Source organism: Nicotiana tabacum, chromosome 11 (genome assembly GCF_000715075.1).
Source record: "Nicotiana tabacum cultivar K326 chromosome 11, ASM71507v2, whole genome shotgun sequence".
NCBI lineage: Eukaryota > Viridiplantae > Streptophyta > Magnoliopsida > Solanales > Solanaceae > Nicotiana > Nicotiana tabacum.
In genome coordinates, this window is record NC_134090.1 from 118,937,187 (window position 1) to 118,957,653 (window position 20,467).

General features: G+C 42.9%; 1 protein-coding gene across 1 annotated transcript; it reads right to left on the minus strand.

Annotated features, from left to right (window-relative positions):
• Positions 1 to 36: 36 nt before the first annotated feature.
• LOC107813496 (peroxidase 30-like) lies at positions 37 to 5,083 on the minus strand. The gene is made up of 4 exons (XM_075224379.1): positions 4,886 to 5,083; positions 4,528 to 4,653; positions 358 to 415; positions 37 to 260 (listed from the first exon to the last, which is right to left on the minus strand). The coding sequence occupies exons 1-4, from the start codon at positions 5,081 to 5,083 to the stop codon at positions 37 to 39; spliced, it is 606 nt and encodes a 201-aa protein (XP_075080480.1).
• Between the last annotated feature and the right edge of the window lie 15,384 nt (positions 5,084 to 20,467).

Consider the following 20,467-nt stretch of genomic DNA (forward strand, 5'->3'; position numbering starts at 1 on the left):
CTCAATCATGGACATGGGTACAGTCAGATTTTCCAACTAAGTAGGAAGTGAAAGTGATAATTGAGACTGACCTGAGAGGACAACCAAGTCAAGAATGTTCAATCCCTTAGGCTGGTAGAATTCGAGCAAATCAGTAATCTTCTCACGGCCCATTGGAACCAAATCAGCTTCATTGGCATAGGAAACTCGGCCATCTTTCCTGCCATAAGGCACCATCCAGAACGGACCTCCTACTGCAATTGTGGCATCTCTTGCAGCCGCTGTTAGAATATAAGCACATGACACTGTCTTTGGGCACTTCTTCTCCACTTCTCTTTTGATGTCATCAATCACTTCATACCCCCTTTAATGACTTGCTTGCCTTGGCTTTCCTCTCACTTCCTTTGTGGTCTATTAGTATTGAAGCATCACATCCCTACCATAGATTAACAGGTATGATTCATGGGGAAACAAAAATGCCAATTACACAACTTTATAAGATTTTACACCATCTATGTCATTATTGGCAAAATCGGTTGAGCATGTCTTTCTTATTTTCCAACTCAAAGAACATTAAGCTTGTTCCAAATTGTAAAGAGAAAATTGGATTATATACACACCTAAACTGTTCCAGAATAAGCTAACTGGTGAATACTAGGGCATTATCAATTATAGTAGTGATAGAAAATTTTCAAAAATTGTCGGATAATTACCATAAAAACATGAAATAGTGTTGCTGTTTGCACCCGACTTTTCATCTTGACGTTAAGTTTTAACTTTCCTAGGTTCCAATATGCGATATTTTTATTTCGGCAGAAAGATCCAAACTTTGAAGTTTATGGATTTCTATAGTGATATCAAGTTAATATATAATATTAGTCGAAAGACCTGATTGAGTTCCAAACTAAATATTCTTATATATTTTGTGAATATTTTAATACAAACACAAGGTGCGAGCGAAAATTACTGGATTCACATGAAGGGGCAAGTGCACAGATAGCATTTTCAGGTATGCTATTTTAAGATTAGTCAATACTTATTTTGTTCTGAAATTTTAAACTAAATTCTTAAATTCAGGTAAATTCAAGACAATTTTGTCCTGAAAATTTGAACTGAAAAACTGAAATTCAGGACGGACTGACTAATTTCTAAATAGCTAGTGGTGCCATTTCTACTCACATGAACCCATATAACCCAATTATTTCCGTTTCTATACAATTTGACCTAAGGAATCATAGTCACTGCCCCGCCATGACCAAATTACAATTTTTGGCGTTTTATGACCATAAAACTAGAATTCCGCCCGATTCCCATATTTTCATGTACTATAATATATACTTGTAAAAAGATAAAGCAATCCACGGATGGCCGTTGTTAATTCGCTAAAATTAAGGAAAATGTTCATAACCCCACTGCATATCTGGTCTTTGAGACAAAGCAAGCTTAATTAAATTCTAAAGTATTCTCTCGAGATTCGGACACCTCCGATGATAGTAATCAAAAGACAAGGCATCCGATATTAGTCCAGCAGTGACAGCTACGAGGAAGGAGTTCAGAAAGAGCAACGCAATGATAGTAGAACTTGTCTTCATTTTAGGTTAATTTGGTTTGTCTGATTACTCTACTCTTGTCTATGTATAGTGGTATGAATGATATATTAGGTTGAGGATACGTGACACCCACCAAAAAATTCATAGTCTAGGACGTGCAGACATGTAGGATAATTAATTATTTGACTTAAGTAGTGCTGTCCGCACGCGAGAGTGATCTTTCATGGACTATTCATAGGAGACATGATTTCACTAAATGTCATGTCAACTTAGACATAGTAGCAAGGACTAAGAAGGATATGCTTCCCAAACTTTTATAATGCACAGCTTGTTGCAAAGATAATTAACTGACTTCTATTAAATGCCTTTTTGTACAAATCAACTAGCTAGTTGCTCTCATGCCTTCACATAACCGTGGAAATCAAGTTTTCCTTAGTTGCTCTCATGCCTTCACATAACCGTGGAAATCAAGTTTTCCTCAATTTTCTCATAAATAGAATGACATTTAATCTCAATGTGTTTTTTCTTTTATGATACATCGGATTTGAGGCGATACAAAACGCAACTTGATTATCACACTAAAATTTTGTTGGTGTAGTATGTTTCAATGCAATTTCAGTGAGAAGGTGATACATCCACATAATCACGTATGTCATCTATGTCATAGCTCTATACTTGGATTCTGCACTGGCCGTGAAACAATATTTTGTTTCTTATTTCTCTATGATACCACATTCCCTTCAAAAAGACACAATAGCTTGAAGTATATCTTCTATCAATTTGGATCTAGCCTAGTCAGCATCTGCGAAATACTCAACATGAGTATAGTCGTGATTATTATACATTATGCCAAGTCCACGAGCTCATTTCAAGTAACATAGAATCTATCCCAAAGTAGCCCAATGTTTGACTATAGGCGCAGACATAAATTGGCTAACGATACTTGCTACATAAGCAATATCAGAACGAGTCACGTTAAGGTAGTTCAATTTTCGATCTAACCTCCTTTATCTCTTCGGTTCATTAAAGTGAGCGCCATCATCTTTCATAAGGTGCACATTGATAACAATTGGAGTATTGCAGGGTTTGGCTGTTTTCAGTTTCTGCGAGTAGGTCGAGAATATACTTTCTCTGACAGAAGAATTCCATTCTTGCTTCTATTTATTTTTACTCCCAAAAAATATTTCAACTGGCCCTAGTCCTTTGTATGAAACCTAGTATGCAAAAAAGATTTAAGGGAAGACACCCCTGCATAATTACTTCCAATGATGACAATGTAATAAACATACATAACAAGAAGGATAGGCCAATCGCCAATAGCCGGTAGAAGACTAAGTGATCGCATTTGCTCATTTTTAACCAAACTTCTGAACTACCTCACTAAACTTGTCAAACTAAGCCTACGGACTATACTTCAATCCATACAAGGATTTTTTTTCAAATGACAGACTTTTTCATACTCTCATTCAGCAACAAAATTGGATGGTTGCTTGATGGTAGGCTATAATTACGTATTTTAGTTGCTTATCATACTCTAATTTACTGCACTTTTATTGTGTTTGAGCTTTAATCACTAGTATTTTAAACTGAGTTATGTAGATATTGCGGAATTAATTCGAGCTATTTAGAGCTTTGAAGTCTGAGTAAAAACCCAAGGAATTAAGCCGGTATCGTATTCGGGAATCGAGGATCAATTCCGGCCGTCAAAATCCAAGAAAGAAGCAACTGTTGAAGAAATGCAGTGCAAATTTTGTCAGAAATTTCCAAAGCTTAGAGACTGAGTTTTTTGTGGTCTGACAGGAAAAAGCATTAGTGTGACGCAGTGGGCGACACATGGCAAACACTAAGTTTGCAAGTTTTCCTATTTCGTCTAGGAAAGGGAGATTTCATCTAGGCCTGACCCTACTTGCTATAAATACACGAAAAAACTTTTTTTTAGGGATTTTTGACACACTTTAGACCTAGAGACACACGAGGAACATTCGGGAGGAAGGATATCTCAGATTTCTTCATCGGTTCTTAGTATTTTCAATTATCCAATACTTATGAATTTGTTTGATACTAGCATGAGTGGATAAACTCATAGTTCTGGGGTTGCGATTTAGCCATGAATATTGTTGTTCAACGTTGGTTTAACCTTAATTACAATTTACCCATATATGGTTGTTTATTCAATTCTGTGATTAATTGCTTAATTGTCTGGCCAATAGTTAAGTTCTATTTACTATCTATGCTATGCTAGGGAAAGCCATATTTAGATTAGAGAAGAACTTAAAAAGAGCACGATCTTAACTCTGAGGGGAGCATATTTGTGGTTAGGATAGTGTTTACCATGAAAATGTTAATAACAATTAAATTTGTTGATAGGACTCTAAAAATACGTGATCTATTTTTATGCTAGTTGTTAAAGCACTTGATGCTAGATATGTGAAGATATTAGATGAAATGCGAGCTAAAATAGAGTTCTAATCAAACCGAGGGGTTAGCTATTCGGGCCTCGGGTTAACCGATGAGGGGCCTCGAGGTTGATGCTTGGGCTCGGGATCAAGCTATCGGGGATAATCGGGAAGGGGCTAATAGTTAGGATATAATCAAGGGAGGCTCTTTATGTCCAGTAACAAGCAATAAATGAATAACAAATATGAAGGCAATTAATATGAGCAATAATACCGAGAGAATATGTTGGAGAGAAGAGAGAGAGAGAGAGAGAGTTGTTATTTATCTTGTGTAGAATGGTTGGAGCAACAGGATTTACAAAGTGCCATGGATTCCCCTTGTACAGGAGGAAAAATCCCAACATAGTACAAGATATATTAATTGTAAAGGTATGGAGATGGGACAACCAGATGTGGCGCCAGGCTCTGCCAGTGCTATCTGCTTGCCTTGGGACTTCCCCATCCTCGGTATCGTTGTTGGGTCGAGCGTAAATGGGCATCGAGGGAGAGAACTCGACCACAACCGTGCAGCCTCGATATCTCGAGATGACTTTCCGAAACACCTTAACGATGAGGAAATGGACACTCTGATTTTGCCGTATACAGATAGTCTCCGCATTTCCTGGAACGAAGTAATGGAAAACGATTTTGAGCCGTTGTTCTGAGGGCATCATTGCCGTGACGTCAACCTATAAGAGCATTAAATGCCACATTGCAGAAAACCGTGCAAGGGTCGCCGTCAAATGCGATTATCGAGGTACCCACAAACTGCTATTGGCTCATCCTTTCCGCTTCCCAAGCAGTTCCTATAAATACATCGACTGTTTGATAATCCTCATCTTCGTAGCATCTTCAAATTCACGAGTCCATAGCCATCTTCTTTTACGCTCTTCCATCTTGCGTTCTGAGAGAAAAGTTTACCACTGCTATGGCCAGGACTTCTAGAATGGTTCCTCGGTGGAATGAAGCCGTATCTTCATCTCGGTCGTCTAAGGAGAAAGCCAAAGCGGTACCCACCTTGGAACAGTGCACTCCCTCCAAGATTGATATGTCAACAAATTTTACCGTCGATACTACTTCATCCACACCGGGCCGATGTGAACGTGTGTCCCGATACATTAGTGTCATGACCAACATCGAAACAGTGAGGACAGAATGCCGATGGGGCGAGGTAGTGGAGGTGGAAATTCCCGGCCCTAATGAAAATATAACGGACTACAAAGCCAGCTTCCTTCATGTGTATACCTACCCGTTCACCTTGGGTCCTGCCGAGTCCTTCGAGTCTTCTAAATCTTCTCCCCCGGAAATAGATCCAGTTATCTTTGATTTTTGCGACAAATATCAAGTGACGCTCGGCCAGATATATCCCGCTATCTAGAGGATAGTATTGATTCTCTGTGATTTCACCGAAGTGGTTGCGGGAGAAGTTTCTACCCTCAACCATTTGATTAGGTTGTACAACCCTCGATTTTATCGAGGTTTGATTAGGCTCCGCTATCGATCCAAAAATCATTTTTCTCGAGCACCGATGAGGGGAAGGATCGAGGATGGATGAGCAAGTTCGTCCGGGTAAGGACCTCGGACATCATTCCGGCCCAAAGGATGCCTTTCTTGGAGAGATGGAACACATAGCGTAAGCGACTCTCCCTTAACCGTGTTTTGTAATTTCCTTCCCTTTCCCCGCGGAATGATGACCTTTTTGTCGTTTCACGCAGCCACTACTTGGTACCCTGAGGCAGTTTCGGACCTGCCGAGGTGGATCAAACGGTTGGACACTGCATTCCCATATCATGTTCGGTATTAGACCGACCTGGACAAAGAGTGATCGGTGGCCAAGAATCATGGTAGAGCTTCTTTGCTGTCTATGTCTTAGATTTGCGTTTCTGTGTATTCTCCCTACGCCCCTTGTGCTGACAAATTATGGTTATCATGCTTGTGCAGGCCTTGGCAAAAATATGGAGATGAGGCCACCCCTAGTGGTGGGACGGAGGCTTCGGAGCCTGGAAAGGGCAAGAAGAGAGAAGGCAAGGCGGTTGTTGACCTTCCTATGGCAAAGAAACCTAGGTCACTCGAGCATCAAGCCGCTGCTAGGACCTCTACTTCGACTTCAGGGGCAAATCTCGGCGCCGAGGATGCGGATGACGATGAATGCTAGTTAGCACAGAGGACGAGGTCGAGTGAGGGAGCCTCGCAAGTGCCTCGCTTGGAGGCTGATGATTCTGGAACGACCGACTCAGGTCTGTCTCGTAAATCGGAGACCCTTGAGGAGGGTGTTAATGTGGCCTCGGATCGTATGAACGAGTTTGGCATAGTTTCCGCTGGGGGGGGGACTGCTGCCATCGATCCTGAAGGGTCGGTTCCCGGAGTTTTTCAGGAGCATGAGTTGCCTTTTGGAGAAATCGGTGACATGAAGGATTTCATCTCATGCTTTCAGGTCTCGTCAGGGGAACTAAGGGACGCTCGAGAGGCGAACACCGTCAAAGCATGGATTCTTTTCCAAGGGGGAGGCCCCCTTGCCAGCATCTTTGATGGTGTTAGCGATAGTGTCGGTCTTGACGTTCCTGGCGCCGTCAAGGCGGCGTAGAGATTCATGAAACAGGTGATAGCTACCTTTCATATATTACTTTTAGTCTTGGGCATCGTTCTTCATCTTTCTAACTTTTTCGCTATGCCGCAGTGCAAGGATATGTATGATCATGCCCTCTTTCGGCTCTGCGATGAGCTTTCATACTGTGAAAAGGAGTGTAAGAAGCTTTCCTTAACATTTTGGGATTCGGAGGCTCACTCTGCCCAAGGAGAGAAAGAATTAGGGGAGCTCCGAGTTGCTTTGGAGAGAGTGCTATGGGAAAAGGCTGATATCGTTGAGCAGATATCTCGACCTACTTGTACCCAACCTTTGCTCTCATATTCTGACACAAATTGGCTTACATTTCTTTTGCAGGTCGAGCAAAATGGTTCACGGATCAATCGACTGAACGCGGAGATCCTCGGGCTGAGGAAGAAAAGTGAGGTAGCTACTGAGGAGTTGGCGTCATCCCGTGATCTTCTCACGAATGCTCTCAAGGAGGTTGTTACCTTGGCCGCGGCCAAGTCCGAGATTGAAAGAAATGCTGCCACTTATCTAGATGATGCAGCCATGACACACATAATAGCTCATGACGTATCAATAGTAGCCGAGCAGAAGCTAGCTCGGGCTATTAAACATGCTAGGGCGGAGGCGAGGAGAGAAACCATGGAGGAGATCAGAGCCAGGGGCATCGATTTGTCAGTTGATCTCGAGGAAGCCCGCGAATTGGAGAGAGAACTGGCACTTTTAATTACCCCAGATGAGGGCAAAGATAGTAGTGATGAAGAGTAGTCCCTAAGTCATTTTGCATCCTTTTTTTTCCTTTTGTATGAAGTCCCCGGGGGATGGATCTTGTAAAGAAATCTATTGTGGATACGTTTGTTTTGGCAATGTAAAAAGAGGGACTTTTCTTCTTTCTGTTTTTTTGTTCCTTTGCTTTCGCAGATTTAAAACTTTCGACTTTTGACGTTAGCCTTTCAAAATCCAATATTGGAGCGACCGGGACTCTCAATCGGGCCATGCCTCGGGGTTAAACCGATAGCTTCTAATGGGCCAGTGCCGGCGATATCGAGGAGCCCCCGAGGCCTCACAGTTTCTCGAATTCTATGGGGTAGCAATATTTGCTCAATCTGGTAAAGGGGCCCTGAGGCGATTTTGTTAGTACGTTTCCCTAGAAGAGGGTGTTGTTAACGCAGCCAGAATTAATTGGCCTTTTAGGTAGGCGGGCTATTGCTGCTTTGCCCCTATATCTTCATTCAATTGCCTTTCCAATGGTGATTCTGCTGCTTTGAGAGGCTATCTCTTCCATAGAGCCTGGCGGTTTTGTGCTAGTTCTTCCGTTGCTTCAATTAAAAAAAATTTCTTAGATCCACATCTTTCTCCTCCTATTCTATCATAGCCATGGCTGCTACGTCGACGTCCATCCACCAGGGAGAGGGGAGTTCTTCCTATGCTCCGTATTCGGTTGGTGATAGTGGCGTACCGCCGGTGCCCGGTGAGCAAGCCTCGGGGTGCTTTGTCTCGAGGAGAGCCATCACGTTGGGAAGGCCTCCCAATGTTCCGAGTCTCCGGGAGCACGTGTCGAGGATCATCTCGTCAGTGGGAGAGGAAGACCTCGAAATGATCAGCAAATATTGCGGATGGGGAGAAGGTGCAGTATTACAAGTACCTTCTCCCAAGGAGAGTATCATGACATACGTTGAGGGGTTTTTGAGCATAGACATGCATATTTTTGCGTCGAGTTCCCCCCGACTGGGTCGTGCTTGATTTTTGTCGGAGATATCGGGTTACCTTGGCGCAGGCTCACCCTTTCCTTTGGAAGATAGTGCAGACGATGAGATATTTCACCAATAAGGCCGGGATAGAGTTCACCCTCAACCATCTCGTGAGGTTATATCGGCCACTGCGCTACCGAGGTTTGATCGCTCTACATCGTCGATCCACCCGAGCTCCGATCATCGGTAACAAAGAGGACGAGTACCGCGAATCGATGAATCGGTTCATCCGTATTCGAACGACCGATGTCATTCACAGAAAAGTTTTGCCATTTCTTGAGAAATGGAACTTCACATGTAAGTGTCTCACCTAAACTATCATCGTTTTGACCGGAGGCGGGCTGCGTAATGACATCTTTCTTTTCCATATTTGTAGCAACTCATTGATCGCTGAACGAGGTCCCTGATTTGGCCGAGTGGTCTCGTAAGCTGGCAGCTTGCTCAATTTATGATAGGCGCCAGTGGCGAGATATGTCCGAAGGGAGATATAAGGCGAATCATCATGGTAGGTGTCTGGTGTTTTGTTTCCTGAAAATGGCACTTTTCTTGTCGTCTCATTAACTCAACTACCGCAGGTATTAGAGAGTTTTCCGAAATGAGGCCGTGTCCTCCGGGAAAGGAGGAGAGACTATCAGCCTCGGGATTGAGGATTGGTGACAAACTAAAAGGAGCCCCGGGGTGTGAAGGGGTTTGTAGTAGGGTGACTCCTTCTCAGCGGTTATGAAGGGGCGATTCGATCGGTCGACCATCTTCTGAAGAAAGAAAGCCATCGGATATATGCTTGGCCTTTGGCGAGGCTCAGCGGCTAGGCCTTATGGTGAGTTTTTGATCGCTGTGATATCGTTCCAGTCCCGCGCTATTCTCTTTTTTCATTTAGTTTTCTTTGGTAGGCCTCCGACAGGCTCAAATCTGAGCTGCTTCACTGTGAGGCCCCGTTGCCAAAGGCTTTGGGTAGGGAAAATCCCTTAAGATTCTTTGTGCGGAAAAGGAAAGCCATCTGGTTTCCCTGTGGCGCGAGGTGGACCGGAGCCAAAACGCGAATTTATCGAGCTGCAGGCGCATGTAAGTGCCCATTTTGCGGCCAAAGAGAGTGCTCTAGCCATGGTTTCTGCTCTTGAGGTGCAAATCCAGACCGTTCGTGCAAATGATTCTGCACGGGCGGATATGATCGCAAGGCTTTTGTCTGAGCATTCGAAGGCGAAGGCCGAGATGGTGAATGTCCGGGCCGAGATCGTGACGAGCAGCACCAGGGCAGAACACAAAGTGATGGCCTATTTGAAAAGTGCTATCGTTGCTAAAGCTGAACTGAAGAGGGCACTCAATCGTACAAGCAGTAGCAAGGAGTATGCGATGTGCAAATATCGGAGGGAAGTTCTCAAGGAGATTCATGCCAAGGGCTTTGATCTCTCAGAAGAGATCGAGCAAGCCAAAGGGGGGGAGTATGATGCAAAGTTCCTTCTGTCCAATGTTGAAGATGACGAAGAAGGTGCCGCAGGGCCATAGCCACTGAGGGGGGACGTTCATTTCCTGTCTTGTTCTTGTGTACATAGCTTTCTCAGTATGTTGTAAACAGAGCTTGTATTTTATCATCTGTATGTGTAGGGGGGAACTCCGCAATTTGTGTCTTCCGTATTTCTATTTGTCAAAATTTCAACCAGGTCGATTCGACATTTGAGCTAGCATAAATCTTTAAATCTGTGATACGACCATAAGGCTCATTAGGCTGGCGACAATAGCTCTTGCTCTTTGCCCTTGGGCATATGTATTTTAACTATTTTGGGTTTAGCCTCCGAGTCGGGTTTCGACTCAAGCTCAATCGACCCTCAAGTTTTTTATTTGTGCGGGTTGGCGACAATGGCTCTTACGCCTTGGGTCGAAGCAACCTTTTATATGTGTGGCCCTAAGGCTCGTTAGCCTGGTGAAAATGGCTCTTACGCTTTGCCCTTAGGCACATATAGTTAACTATTTTGGGTTCGATCTCTAAATCGGGTTACGACTCGAGCTCATTTTGACCCTCAAGTTTTCACATTTTCAGCTGGTGATGGTGGCTCTTATGCTTTCAGTCGATGTGACTTTTTACTGTGTGGCCCTGAGGCTCGTTAGGATGGCGACAATGGCTCTTATGCTTTGCCCTTAGGCATATATAGGCTTTGTTTTCCTCTCGTTAAGGACATTTTGAAATGATTTTTCCTGACCCATCATCGGTTCGGGAAGAACCTCGATTTCAAGTTGTTTGCGGCAATGTTCGAGCAGCTCAGAAGGTTTAGCTCGTAGTTTGAATAGCTCGAATTCTTGTGATTTGGAGCTGAAATGGTTGAAGATCTTTCGCCTGTCGAGGGTAGTCTATTTAACCGGTTTCGAAGTAGATTCGAAGTAATGGCCTATAATTTGTAGCAACAGTCAGGTATCCTCGAGTCGCGTTAATTCGGCTGGTACAGCCGTATGACCGTAGTCATTTGTGTTTGGCCGGAGCCATTTTTTGGTCCTGAGTGTAGTGGTTTAGGCATTTATATTGAGGGTATGCCCTTTTAGGAGTCTTACAAATGCGACATATAGCCTAAACGTCGGGATTGAGTTTATACCTGTAGTAAGGTCTTACAAAATTTTCATGCCTTTTAAGGTCATACAGTTTTGTTGATACTTGGTACAAGTATGATTCATGCCTTGCTTGAGGTCTTACAATTTTCGTTGTTGCTTAAATAGGTCTTACTAGACCGAGTCTGCCCGTTCGGGGTCTTACGGCCACGGGTTTTTAAATAAATGGCGATTGGCGATAGTCTCCGAGTCATCGAGTTTGCTTAGGCTCGGGGGCCGTTACTCGTGAGCTTGGAATTGCCTCATTGAGGGCTTACGATTTTTGGAGATTCCGACCCTGAGATCATGCGCATTCTGAGTTTGCAATTCCAATCTCCGAGTGCTCGGGATATATTTCCCTTTTGGAGATGTTTCGTGATTTCCGTGCTACCTCGTTGAGGGCTTATGAGTTTGGAGGACTACACACCGATAAGAAGGACTCTACTAGACACGGTTCCAAGACATCCTAGGAGACTTTAAAACCTCTGGGTCTGATACCAAGTTTGTCACGCCCCAACCTCGGGAGGCGTGACCGGCGCTTAATCAAGCAAACCCAACACAGAAAGCCTTACCGAACACTTCCTACCCAACTCGAAACGAATAAGGAAACCATGCTTTCATTCATTTATTTAGATGATGAAAGATAGTGCACTCTACAATGTTAGTTCATTTTAAATCACAACATTAAACCGTCGATAAGTTCCAAGATTCCATACAAATACACTTTAGAAAAGTGAGAATTAGAATTACATCATAGTTCGTAGACCCATCAAACACCCGTACATAACCCACACATATGTCTACGGAGCCTCTAAAGATGTAAAAGACAAGTATGACAATGCCGGCAACAAGGCCCCGACTATACCTCAAAAGTAGAAGTCTACAACAAAAGATGTGCAATATAACCCCTTGAAGGAGAAAGGGGCTCACCAAGACTTTGAGCAGAAGGCACTCCGCTACGCGCGATCGACACTATCCGCAATAGAGCCACCTACATTCATTTAAAAATATAGCGCCCCCGGCAAAAGGAACATTAGTACCATAGAATAGTTCTAGTATGTATAACTAAACACCATCTAGTTAGAAAGAACTTTCAAGCCACACATAAGGAAATCACAAGTATAACTCAAAAGTTTTAAACGATCACAACATTATCAATATAAAAGAATCATACAAATTTTCACATCATGTTTCCATAGCCTTTAGTTTGGGGCATATTAGTTCATTTTAAATAACAACAATAAACCGTCGATAAATTCCAAGATTCCATACAAATACACTTTAGAAAAGTGAGAATTAGAATTATATCATAGTTCGTAGACCCATCCAACACCCGTACATAACCCACACATATGTCTACGGAGCCTCTAAGGATGTAAAAGACAAGTATGACAATGCCGACAACAAGGCCCCGGCTATACCTCAAAAGTAGAAGTCTACAACAAAAGATGTGCAATATAACCCCTTGAAGGAGAAAGGAGCTCACCAAGACTTTGCGCAGAAGGCACTCCGCTACGCGCGATCGACACTATCCGCAATAGAGCCACCTACATTCATTTAAAAATATAGCGCCCCCGGCAAAAGGAACATTAGTACCATGGAATAGTACTAGTATGTATAACTAAACACCATCTAGTTAGAAAGAACTTTCAAGCCACACATAAGGAAATCACAAGTATAACTCAAAAGTTTTAAATGATCACAACATTATCAATATAAAAGAATCATACAAATTTTCACATCATGTTTCCATAGCCTTTAGTTTGGGGCATGTTAGTTCATTTTAAATAACAACAATAAACCGTCGATAAATTCCAAGATTCCATACAAATACACTTTAGAAAAGTGAGAATTAGAATTACATCATAGTTCGTAGACCCATCCAACACCCGTACATAACCCACACATATGTCTACGGAGCCTCTAAGGATTTAAAAGACAAGTATGGCAATGCCGACAACAAGGCCCCGGCTATACCTCAAAAGTAGAAGTCTACAACAAAAGATGTGCAATATAACCCCTTGAAGGAGAAAGGAGCTCACCAAGACTTTGAGAAGAAGGTACTCCGCTATGCGCGATCGACACTATCCGCAATAGAGCCACCTACATTCATTTAAAAATATAGCGCCCCCAGCAAAAGGGACATTAGTATCATGCAATAGTACTAGTATGTATAACTAAACACCATCTAGTTAGAAAGAACTTTCAAGCCACACATAAGGAAATCACAAGTATAACTCAAAAGCTTTAAACGATCACAACATTATCAATATAAAAGAATCATACAAATTTTCACATCATGTTTCCATAGCCTTTAGTTAGGGGCATTTCATACTGTTCAACATTGTTCACATTACCACCTCTATCTTGAGCGGAGTCTGATCTCGACCAGATCGGCTAGGCCACCTCATTTGAGACATTCACTTCAATCACAAACACATTACCACCATGAGCGTAGCATGGCGTCCGATCTCGGCCCGATTGGCTAGTCCGCCTTACCAAGGCGTTTCCTCTTTCCATCAATCCTCTCATTTCAATCTTTGATTCCCATAAATCATTTCATAGGCAGCTGGGGCCACAACTGTCACATCATAAATTCGGCACTAGGCCACATCACACATCATTCCCAATTTCAATGTTAGATTTGAAATCTAGGATAATAGGTGCACACAAGAGCAAATAATTTGTAAGCATAGATGAGACTTCTCATAGATAGCACAATATATGCAGCTTCAATCTTGATTTAAGGTCTAAGCATTTCAATACAAGATTCTTGTTCCTTGCACCGTCTCAAGTTATCAAGAATAGCACATTGATCATATTGAGACACATCTTTCACGCAAATAAGGTTGCAATCTCAAATTCATGTAAAACAACAATCAATACAACAATTCAACTTTAATCTTACCATATTTACACAAACCCCGACGGAGCTCAATTTCTAGAAGACGGGGTTTTAGCCATACAAACCTCAACCGAGCTTTCTTTAATCCTATAACGTTCCGGAATTTTTGCACTTCAATCTATTTAACCAACATAGCACAATTTAACTCATAATCAAGAAAAGATCATAATCTAAGATCCCTTGAGCATTTTATCGAGCATTTTGTGTTCATTAAGGCCTTATGGTTCTTTTATGCATGATTACACTAGCCCATTACCCATGCCTCTTTATATATAATTCCTCATATTCTTCAAGAATACATACATGCAATGCAATCCCCCTTATCCCCATGAATTACCTTACTAATGACCCCTTGTAGCTATGTGTAAAAATAAGAGCTGAGGTGATGAAGTCTTACCTCTTGGGATGAAGGTTTAGGTCCCCCACTTGATTATCTTCAATAATTTAACAAGGATTCATGGAGTAATTTCGATGGAAAGTACTTTCCCTCTCTTAGACCCCTCTCTCCCTCACTCTAAGAGTGTTAGGAAATAGGCTCAAAATGAGCTATTGCATAGGATATAACGATAGGGGGTCGGGTTTAAAATTTAGAAAACTGGAGCCCCAACTCAAATCTGCGATCGCATACCTGACATGCGGTCCGCAAAATGGACCGCAAAAATGCTCCCAAAAACTGGACACACTGCCTGGGTATGCGACGGAAATGTGGTCCGCATACTTGTTCTGCGGCCGCATAATGTGCCGCAGAACTGCCTTCACAAAACAATTTCAAGGGAATTTTGGGTTGACTATGCGGCCTGCATACCGATTATGCGATCACATAATTGGCCGCATAGTTAACCTCAAATTGACCAACACACTGATTGACTCTACGGCGACTATGCGGTCCACATTCCTATTAAGCGACCGCATAATGGACCACAAAATACACTTTTTTGGAAAACATAGTTTCTTAATTTTTTAACGCATAGATCAATCCAAAAGGTCGGAACCGCGGCGATCTAAGAATTTAATGAATTTCTAACACATGATCCTAACTTGGCAGCACAAGACTCGGGGTTTTGAGTAGAAATTTTCACGGGGCCTCACATCCTCCCCCACTTAAGATCATTCGTCCTCGAATGAGGATCAAGGTTCACTTATTATCAGTCTTTATGCAATCTTCTGCCTTTTTACAACCTAAAATCATATTAATAGACTCCAAATTTGGCTAACTTCCTAAATTTTCCGAAAATTTCACCAGAGTTTCCTTTGTATCTAGGCCTATCCACCTGTCCGAGAGCCTCAGAAACCTATCCTAACAACATATACACATCTCACAGACATAACATGACTCGCACCATACTAACCATGGCCGCATATGCAATATATAACCCAACAGGACAGTCTTACATAGATCAAATCAAAAGATAGTAGTGTATAGGAGCTAAATGCATAGAAGCTATTACATGACTATTCAAACAAGTGTGGGTACTTCTTTTTCATTTCATCCGCTTCCCAAATGGCTTCCTCAACTTTCTGGTTCCGCCATACCACTTTCACGGAGTCAATTTCCTTATTTCTCAATTTCCGAACTTGCCTATCAAGAATGGCAACTAGAACTTCTTCATACAACAACTCTTCATTAACCTCAATAGTGTCAACTGGCACAATAGTGGATGGATCTCCCACTACCTCTCTCAACACAGACACATAAAAGACCGGGTGTACCAATGACATCTCGGATGGCAGCTCGAGCTTGTATGCCACCTGACCAATCCTCTGAATGATTTTGTATAGTCCGATATACCTCAGACTTAATTTTCCATTCTTTCCAAACCGCATGACGCCCTTCATAGGGGAAACCTTCAAAAATACCCAATCATCTTCTTTGAACTCTAAATCTCTGCGACGAATATTTGAGTAATACTTTTGGCGACTCTGAGCAGTTTTCAACCTATCCTTAATAATATTGACTTTCTCCATGGCCTGATGCACGAGGTTCGGCTCTATCAATTCCGCTTCTCCAACCTCAAACCACCCAATGGGAGACCTACATCTCCTACCATACAATGCCTCGAATGGTGCTATCTGGATACTAGCATGGAAGCTATTGTTGTAAGCAAATTCTATCAGTGGCAAATGGTCATCCCAACTACCCTTAAAATCAAGAGTACAAGCACCCAAAATGTCTTCAAGCGTCTGAATAGTTTGCTCTGCTTGCCCGTCGGTTTGAGGGTGAAACGTTGTGCTAAGATTTACCTGCGTACCCAGACCTTGCTGAAATTTCTTCCAAAAGTTGGCTGTGAACTGAGCCCCTCTATCTGAAATGATCGAGACTGGACTGCCATGCAACCTGACTATTTCTTTGATATACAACTGAGCATACTGTTCCGCTGTGTCGGTAGCTTTAGCTAGCAAGAAGTGCGCTAATTTTGTGAGTCGACCCACGATTACCTAAATTGAGTTGAACTTGCAAGGAGTGCGAGAAAATCCTACCACATAATCCATGTTAATCATCTCCTATTTCCACATTGAAATTTCTATGCTTTAAGCCAATCCACTGGGCCTTTGATATTCAGCCTTCACTTGCTGACAATTCAGACATTTTTCCACAAACTCTGCCATATCCTTCTTCATGTTGTTCTACCAATAAACTTCCTTGAGATCATGATACATTTTTATAGAACCTGGGTGCACGGAATACCTGGAAGTGTGAGCTTCTGCCATGATTCTTTCCCGAAGACCATCAATATCCGGAATACATAGGCGGTCTTGGTACCGTAGGGTACCATCATTCATGCCAAGGGAGAAAGTTGTGGTCTTGTGCGTATGAATCCCCTCCTTCAGTTTTGCTAACAACGAATCATTGAATTGCTTCTCTTTCACCTCCGCCACAAATGATGATTCAGCCCTATTCTATATAATTGCCCTTCCTTCATTAGAGTCCACAAGGCGAACTCCCAAACTAGCCAACTGGTGAACCTCCCTGGCCAACGACATCTAATATGCCTCCAAATGAGCTAAACTTCCCATAGATTTTCGACTAAGAGCATCTGCCACAATATTAGCCTTTCCCGGGTGATAGAGAATATCAATGTCATAGTCCTTGAGTAAATCTACCCATCTTCTTTGCCTCAGATTCAACTCTTTCTGCTTGAAAATATATTGAAGGCACTTATCATCCATAAATACATTCACATGGACCCCACACAAATAATGTCGCCAAATCGTTAGCGCAAACACCACTGCCGCAAGCTCTAAGTCATGGGTTGGATAGTTCTTTTCATGATTCTTAAGTTGCCTAGAAGCGTAAGCTAGAACCTTGTCGTGTTGCATTAACACACACCCAAGCACAATCCTTGAAGCATCGCAATATACCACAAATCCCTCTTTACACTCTGGTAGGGCTAATACCGGTGCTGTTGTCAACCTTGATTTTAATCCCTGAAAACTCCTCTCACAAGCATCAGACCATTGGAATTTAACTTCTATCTACGTCAATTTAGTCAATGGAGAGGCAAGAGTAGAAAACCCCTCCACAAATATCCTATAGTACCTAGCCAAACCCAAGAAACTACGAATCTCCGTTGGAGTGGAAGGTCTAGGCCAATTCTTCACTACTGCAATCTTTTGAGGATCAACCATAATTCCTTCCCCGGAAACGACATGACCCAAGAACGCGACAGATTCAAGCCAAAATTCACATTTTGAAAATTTTGCATACAATTGATGTTGCTGAAAAGTCTGCAAAACTGCCCTGAGATGGCCAGCATGGTCCTCCCGACTTTGGGAATACACAAGAATATCGTCAATGAACACTATCACAAAGGAGTCTAGAAAAGGTTTGAAGACTCGACTCATGAGATCCATGAAAAATGTCAGGGCATTTGTTATCCCAAAAGACATCACCATAAATTCGAAGTGCCCATACCGAGTCCTAAAAGCTATTTTTGGAATATCCTGTTCCCTTATCTTCAATTGATGATACCCAGATCGCAAGTCAATTTTTGTGAAACACGTAGCACCTTGCAATTGATCAAACAAGTCATCTATCCTTGGTAGAGGATATTTATTATTGATTGTGACTTTGTTGAGTTGCTGGTAGTCAATACACATCCATAGCGACCCATCTTTCTTCCTTACAAACAAGATCGGTGCACCCCATGGTGACACACTCAGCCGGATGAAACCCTTCTCTAGCAAATCCTTCAATTTTTCTTTTAGCTCTTTCAATTCTGCCTGTGCCATCCTGTAAGGTGGAATTGATATAGGCTCCGTGCCTGGCATCACGTTGATCCCAAAATCAATCTCCCTGTCTGGAGGAATTCTAGGGAGTTCATCTGGGAAGACATCCAGAAATTTATTCAAAACTGGCAAGGACTCAAGGCTAGGCGCCTCCGCATTGGTGTCCGCAACCCGAACTAAATGATAGATACACCCCTTCTTGATCATCTTCGTGGCCTTAAGGTAGGAAATAAACCGACCTCTAGGCACTACATTATCTCCCTCCCATTCAATAATGGGCTCATTAGGAAATTCAAGCCTTATAGTTCTAGTCTGACAATCAAGTTTGGCAAAGCGGGAATAAAGACAATCCATTCCCATTATTACATCAAAGTCGACCATCCCTAACTCAATAAGATCGGCCGTGGTATCCCTACCCGTACCGTAAAAACACAACCTCTATAAACTCGAGCAACCGTAATGGACTCACCAATCGGGGTAGACACCAAAAATGGATCATAAAGCTGATCCAGTTGTATCCCGAATCCCATAGCAACAAAAGGGGTAACATAGGACAAGGTGGAACCAGGGTCAATAAGTGCATACACATCATGAGATTGAACAGTTAGAATACCTGTAACAACATCTGTAGAAGCCTCTGCAGTCTGGCGACCACTCATAGCATAGAACCGGATGGGTCTTCCCGAACTCTGCGCACCACCCCTAGAAGCACCATGACCTGCGGGTGCTGGGGTGCCTCGATCTGGGGAGGAGACTGAAGATGTAGCAGTTGCTGGATTGGATGAATGAGTTGTGCCCCTACCCACTCCCTGGCGGAATACACGACAATGTCTCTGAATATGACCCCTCATCCCACATCCATAGCATATAGGTAACTCTAGATAGCAAGTCCCTGAGTACATCTTCCCGCACCTAGGGCACGGGGACCTCTACTGCTGGAACCTCTCTACTGACCGACCCCGCTGATGGGATCACCTGTTGCCCTGACCGGGCCTGAAATGACTCCACTGCTGCTGCCTGGGCCCTAATGGCGGTGCACTGGCTGAAGACTATGCAACGACTGGGAATACCCTGATGATCCTCCCCTGAAAGCTGATCTTCCCCCACCTAGTGACTCTCCTATGTTGCCTGTAGACCGGGCCTTGTTGCTATCCTCTCTCTCCATTCTGTTCTTCAATTTACGGTTCTCTGTGGCCTAAGCAAATGCTACTATCTTCCCATAATTCATGTCAGAATTCAATGCAGCCGTAGAAGCCTCATTAATAGTCAAAGGATTAAGGCCTTGAACAAACCGACGTACCCTAGCCTCCATTGTGGGTAGCATGTGAATAACATATTTGGACAGGCGAGCAAACGCCATATGGTACTCCCACACACTTCTGTTACCTTGCTTCAAATTTTCAAACTATGTTGCATGGGTTGCCCTTGTCTCAGCGGGCATGAAATGATCTATAAAGGCATCAGCAAACTCGCTCCACCTCGTCAGAGGGTGCCCCTCCTCTCGGTAGGAAGCCAACTCTACTTCTTCCATCTCAACTGCACGCATAACCCTGAGGGTCTTGTGCTTCTCATCATTGAAATCCTGAGGGTCTTCTTCTGGATTGGCACTTGTGAACACCAGAGGGTCTAACTGAAGAAACCTGTTCACCCTAGAACTAGTAGAATCCCCTTGCTGGCTGGATGAACTAGGCACAACATTTGACCTCTAGGCCTGAGAGGCCACTAGCTGGGTCAACATCTGAATAGCTCCTCTAATATCCCCATCAGAAATACCAGAATCGGAAACTAGGGCTGGAGGCGAGATAGAGGTATCAACAGGAGGGATAGTGGTAACTTCCATAGGTGTAGGAACTGGGGTAGTCTTCTCTGGAATAGAAGATTCAGGTAGAGTGATAGAAGGACGGCTTCCCCCACTCATAGTATCAAGCAGTGAATCATCAGCCACTCCTAAAGTGGCATTAGCATTGGCTTCCTGGCCAATTCTCGCTTTCTTCTTAGGTGACATTTACTGAAAGATAGAATAATGCACTAATTAGAGAGGGAACAGTTTCACCGCAGGATCCAGAATATCAAAGAAGGGTGTTATTCCTAAATGCCCAAGTAGCCTCCAACTTATAGATGTGGTCGACTACACACCGATAAGAAGGACTCTACTAGATACAGATCCGAGACATCCTAGGACACTTTAAAACCTCAGGCTCCGATACCAAGTTTGCCATGCCCCAACCTCGAGAGGCACGACCGACGCTCAATCGAGTAAACCCAACTGAGGAAGCCTTATCGAAAACTTCCTAGCCAACTCGATACGAATAAGGAAACCATGCTTTCATTCATTTATTTAGACGAGGAAAGATAGTGCATTCTACAATGTTAGTTCATTTTAAATCACAACATTAAACCATTGATAAATTCCAAGATTCCATACAAATACACTTTAGAAAAGTGAGAATTAGAAT